Source organism: Heterodontus francisci, chromosome 10, assembly GCF_036365525.1.
Source record: "Heterodontus francisci isolate sHetFra1 chromosome 10, sHetFra1.hap1, whole genome shotgun sequence".
In the NCBI taxonomy this organism is placed as follows: domain Eukaryota; kingdom Metazoa; phylum Chordata; class Chondrichthyes; order Heterodontiformes; family Heterodontidae; genus Heterodontus; species Heterodontus francisci.
The window spans coordinates 28890305-28896304 of NC_090380.1; the positions used below are offsets into that span (position 1 = coordinate 28890305).

Sequence of the window (6000 nt, forward strand, 5' to 3'; positions counted from 1 at the left end):
ATGGGTTTCCCCTCATGCCAGACATCTGACTGACCAAATACAGGTTCACTAAGCTGTTGAGGTCTGGAGCCAGACTCTGTAATCCAGTCTTATAAAATAGAAATCATTGATTAGCCACAGGTGTGAACACAGTGACGCAATTTTAGCCACATGGACTAATTTTAATAGAAACCCCTTACACTCTCACAGTACAGGTAAATGTACTCTGTGCATGTATATTTACTTAACAAACATCTCATTATTCAGTAACCAATGAAGTAAAGCACTTACAAGGATCAAAAAACACTCACACTCTGCTTTTCATTTTACCGTTTTACCAACACACAAAAAGGTTAAAGTGCACATGCCATGCAAATATGACATTGAGAACATGCGCCCAATGACAATGTCTATTACCCATTGTTTATTTGCAATCAGAAATGCATCTGGACTCCCAGTTAGCTTCATGAGGCCTGTGGCTGATATATTGATGTAACATAGGCTACAAATCAGCATTTCCACAGGCCTCAAGTGCATAAATTTGTAAATTAAGAAGTCGATTACTTTTTTGTAATGTCACATAATAAAAGTAGACTTGGGGCAATGATAGCAGACCTCTTCTTTTTCCCTGTAACTATAAACAGCTTGACATTGTGGGAAGATTGGGCCTATAGTGCAGTGTTTCTGAAAATCCAGTGTCTTTTATCAATTTTGATCAGCAAAACAGTCTTATTTTGGTCCTACAGCAAGAACTGATCGACAGTATAAGCAAGAAGCTGCAGGTACTGCGTGAGGCCCGAGAAAGCCTACAAGATGACATCCAGGCCAACAATCTCCTGGGTGACGAGGTGGAGGCCATTGTGAAAGAGGTCTGCAAGCCCAACGAGTTCGACAAGTTCCGAATGTTCATTGGAGACCTGGACAAAGTGGTCAACCTGCTGCTGTCCCTTTCCGGTCGGCTGGCCAGAGTAGAGAATGCCCTCAACACCTTGGAGGAGAGTGCCTCTCCGGATGAGCGGGTATGTGGCTTTGTGGCTTTCCACTTTGTTCAAGACTTTGCCGCCTGACATAAGGGGACACACAAAAGAACCATTATCATTAATTAGTGGAGTCGTTCTGATACTGGTCTAGTAATCCAGGGGCTGGACAAATAGTCCGGGGAACATGAGTTCCGATCCCACCATGGCGGTTTGAGTATTTGACTTCAGTTTACAGTATCTGATAAATAATAATAGATAATCTGTTCTGTTGATGTTGCTTGAGGGATAAAAGTTGGAAAGGATACCAGGAAGAACTCCTCTACTCTTCAATATAGTGCCATGGGATCTTTTCCATTCACCTGAGAGGGCAGACGGGGGGTTTAACATCTCATCTAAAAGACACACCTCTGACAGTGCAGTACTCGCTCAGTACTGCACTGGAGTGTCAGCCTAGATTTCGTGCAGAGGTCTCCATTGTGGAGCTTGAACCCATGGCCTTCTGATTCGGATGTGAATGTGCTACCAACTGAAACAAACTGTTACCTAAAATCCAGGTCTAGTGCCTGTCCTGAACCCTGAGTTGGTTATGTATACTGCCCAGTAATATCCCTGGTCCAAGGCGAATTATCAGCCCCAGATCCTACTCCTGAATATTATGCAATGATTTGTGCTGGAAAGCCCACATGTGAGGACTCCAGCGATGCCTTTTATGGTTGAATAGCCTGCCGATACACTAACTGACATGAGGTAGTATAAGCCAACCATCACCCACAAAGCCTCTCCTCAACAAAAGGCGGCACCTTCTGGAGAGTAGGAAACAAGAATGACCAGAATCGGGTTCTTAACAGGGAGTTAATTTTGAAACAAGGATGAGGAGATAAGTTTTGTCCAAGAGTTTCTTCACAGTCACTTCAGGCAACTTAGTTCCTCAGCTTTTCCGCAGAGGAGAACATGAAACCACTATTGATTGTTGTAAAAAGCCATCTGGTTCACTAATGTCCTTTTAGAGAAGGAAATCTGGTGTCCTTACCTGCTCTGGCCTACGTGTGACTCCAGACCCACAGCAATGTGGTTGACTCTTAACTGGGTATTGGTGAATTTTTATAAAATATTTAAGCAGAAGAGATTTATTTTTTCATTTTTCTTTTTGCAGAGGACCCTCACTCAAAAACAAAAGCTCCTCACAAGGCAGCACGAAGATGCAAAGGAGCTAAAGGAGAACCTGGACAGAAGGGAACGGGTAGTGTTTGACATTCTCTCCAGCTACCTGACGGACGAGCTCCTCCAGGACTATGAGCACTTTGTGAAGATGAAATCAGCTCTCATCATTGAGCAAAGGGAGCTGGAGGACAAGATCAAACTGGGAGAGGAGCAGCTTAAGTGTCTGCTGGAGAGCCTGCCCCTTGACGGCAAACCAAAGTAGTAACCGATGGGATAACCCTATCTGGGCACTGAGCTGCCTTCAGCATGTCCTCCCCTTTTTCTGTCAGTGTGCGTGGTATAGCTGGATCTGTCCACTAGGGGAGCTGAATGTGGGAGTAATCACTTGAAGAATTGAGGCCAGGAGAATGAGCTTCAATGTTCTACGCAGAACTGAGTTCTGTCATATTGAGCGTTTAATGTTTTTAAACTTCTGGATATTTAGTCACGCACTCTTAACATTCTATTTGCTGCCCCACCCCCATCCTCCTGCCTATTTTTATCTGAGAAAAATGAAGAAAAACAAAACTGCTTCATTATTGGTTTTGAGCAAGAATCTGATACTTTGTCACACTGTTCCCAAGCAGGTTCTTTCTTTTGGATAAACATTACACATTCATAAAATGATGTGATAACTGAATTTTTTTCTTTAAAAAAAGAATGTGCATTAAATTAATTTATTGTAGCAATTATTAAAGTAAATAGGTGGTTACAGAAGCCAGCAGTGTTATTTTAGGGTCTGGTCATTGGAAAAGTCAATGTCAGAACAATTTTATATTTTATTTCTTGGTTGACAGATATTTACGTCTGAACTGAGCAGGTGTCTTTTGCTCGACTGAACTATCTTTCTCTCCCACCTGCAGGCTGTGTGCTTGGCCTTCAAATGTACCTTTTAAAAACTTAAAGATAAAAAGACTTAGCTCAGCTCATGAAGGAACTGACCAAATCTTGTGCCTCAAAATGGTTCTGCTTTCATAATTCCAATAGGGTTCAATCTTGTTAAAGAGTGAAAGGATATTTAGAGGAAATCAAATATACTGTGAGCAATCAGGTTAACATTGTTAAGGATCTGCTAACCACCAAATGTTGAAGAGGAGGTTTTATTTTTAGTTACTAAAAATTCACTGCCGGGTATTCTGAAATGTATTCTAATAAATTCCAGCTTAAAACATCACGACTTTACAAAATCAAAATGGCTGACAGGTAGTGCTTCGTTCCCTTGATATAGTGCACTGCTGGAAGGGTGACATGACTGTTTGTACTGTAAAGCTCACTCGCAATCAGTAAATCACAAACCAAGGAGTAAGTATTTGGATTTTAGTTTGGGTGCTGTTTATAATCAATGTAGAAAACAATCTTTTTCTGTGGTTTAAGCGCCATAAAAAATACATCATACCCACAATGCAATGCAAGAGGAAGGATATGCATATGGAGGGTTTGAACAATACAATGATTTAGCTGCCTTGCTTCATGACACAGTAGCAGGTGGTTTGGAACACTTAATGGGGGCTTGTCAGTTTGCAAACGGTTGACATTTTAAATGTCTGTAATATTACATTGTTTATGTCTGCATGCATTTCCTGTCAACTCTTTCCATTATAAAGTCTGAACTTTATGTTCATAATGGGAAGCGCCTCTGTAGACTTGGCACTGCAGCATCACCAGTGGCAGGAGATTGTAAATATAGCGTGACAAGTTTACATAGGTTTCCATTATAAGTATGGACATAGGAATTTATAATGTTTAAGGACAGAATCTATGATTTTCGTATAGGACTGAATTATTATGTCTGCATATCTTGGCCCCATTATCCCGCTACCCTTTAACCTTCCTTCACCCGAAAATTATGCTGGTTTTAACTTGCTGTGTTGTAACACCATGAGAGATCACCTAGTCTATTACAAGATTAGAGTAAGCTCCCCGTGAAAGGTCTGCATTCTGTTGACTCCAGACAATGAGATACTTTGTTCAGAACTGTTTGGTTTGAGCCTTTGCAAATTCTACTTTGTGAGAAAGCAAAAAGTGAGCTACCTCAAATTTTAATTCTATTGCTATGGAAGGTGGCCACCATTAAGAGCTACATTAATGATCTGAGATTGAGAGAAACTGATGGAAAGAAGGACTTGTATTTCTATAGCACCTTTCACAACCTCAGGACATCCCAAAGTGCTTCACAGCCAATCAAGTACCTTTGAAGTGTAGCCGCTGTTGTAATGCAGGGGAATGTGGCAGGCAGTTAGCAAGATCCCTCACACAGCAATGTGATAATGACCAGTGGTTGGGGGATGAATATTGGCCAGGACACTAAGGTGAATCCGAGTTAACGTTTCCGGTCAGTGACCCTTCATCAGAACTTCATCATTAATTCTGACGAAGGGCCACTGACCTGAAATGCTGTCAGACCTGCTGGGTATTTCCAGCATTTCTTGTTTTTATTTCAGATTTCCAGCATTTGCATTATTTTGATTTTATTGCACTAGGGAGAACCCTCGTGCTCTACTGCAAAATAGTGACATGGTATCCGTCCACCTGAAAGGGCCTTGATTTAAAAGATGTATGATAGAAAATAACAGAGCAGCCTTGATCTTTCAGTGAAACCTTTCTTCGTTATGTAGGCCATCACTATGTAGCCATAAGCTGTGGAGTCCGATGATGACTGAATTCCCCTCCTCCTCCTCCAAAGGTAATGACTTCTGCTGGAGTGCGATTTCATGAGTGCTTACTGCCATCAGACCTTCACATCTGAGCAATGGTAGGCTGTTTGACCTTTGGGGCATCACAGCCAGGTCAAATCCGATTCTCACCCTTGTCGAGTGACTCTGGCTGTAAGGCAAGAGATATCTATTGTGTGAATCTAAGCTGATTGCCCCCTCACTAGCCTGGAGTACTGTTATAAGGCACTAACCCAAAGTTGAACCTGGGCCTTTCATTTTGCGTGGCTCGGTAAATGTTAACTTTGCAAATTGATCGAATTGAGGAGCTTAGTAATGAATTTCAATCCCATTAAAACCACCCTTCCACACAAAAAAGAAATGAACATAGAAACAGGATTAGGCCATTCAGCCCCTCAAGTCTGTTCCACCACTCAATTAGTTCATGGCTGACCTGTAGACACCATTTACCTGACTTGGTTCCATATCCCTTAATAACCTTGCCTAACAAAAACCTGTCATTCAGTTTTGGAATATTCAATTGACCCCCAGCCTCAGCAATATTTTGCAGAAGAGAATTCCAGATTTCCATTACTCTCTGTGTGAAGAAGTGCTCTTTGACCTCAACCCTGAATGGCCTAGCTCTAGTTTTAAGGTTATGCCCCCTTGTTCTGGACTCCACCACGAGAGAAAACAATTTCTCCCCGTCTATCCTATCAACCCTTAATCATCTTAGATCACCCTTTGCTCTTCGATACTCGAGGGAATTCTCACCCCCCCCCCCCAATATTTGTTTTTATTCTTTCACAGGATGTGGGCGGCACTGACAAGGCCAGCATTTATCGTCCATTCCTAATTGCCCTTGAGAAGGTGGTGGTGAGCTGCGATTTCATGAACCACTGAACCACTGCAGTACTCGGGGTGCAGGTACACCCACAGTGCTGTTAGGAAGGGAGTTCCAGGATTTTGACCCAGTGACAGTGAAGGAATGGCAATACAGTTCCAAGTCAGGATGCTGTGTGACTTGGAGGGGAACTTGCAGGTGGTGGTGTTCCCATGCATCTGCTGCCCTTGTCCTTCTAGGTGGTAGAGGTCGCGGGTTTGGAAGGTGCTGTCGAAGGAGGCTTGGTGCATTGCTGCAGTGCATTTTGTAGATGGTACACACTGCTGCCACTGTGCATCGGTGGTAG

At 42.5% G+C, this 6000-nt stretch overlaps 1 protein-coding gene across 5 annotated transcripts in view; it reads left to right on the forward strand.

Annotated features, from left to right (window-relative positions):
* Positions 1-3083, forward strand: part of shroom2a (shroom family member 2a) — a 257740-nt gene extending 254657 nt beyond the window's left edge. For all 5 annotated transcript variants that reach the window (XM_068040342.1, XM_068040344.1, XM_068040345.1 and 2 more), the window contains 2 exons: positions 726-998; positions 2113-3083. In XM_068040342.1, coding sequence (XP_067896443.1) covers positions 726-998; positions 2113-2382 — 543 coding nt within the window. In that variant the 3' untranslated portion in view covers positions 2383-3083. The remainder of the gene's footprint in view (positions 1-725; positions 999-2112) is intronic.
* The last annotated feature ends 2917 nt before the right edge of the window (positions 3084-6000 follow it).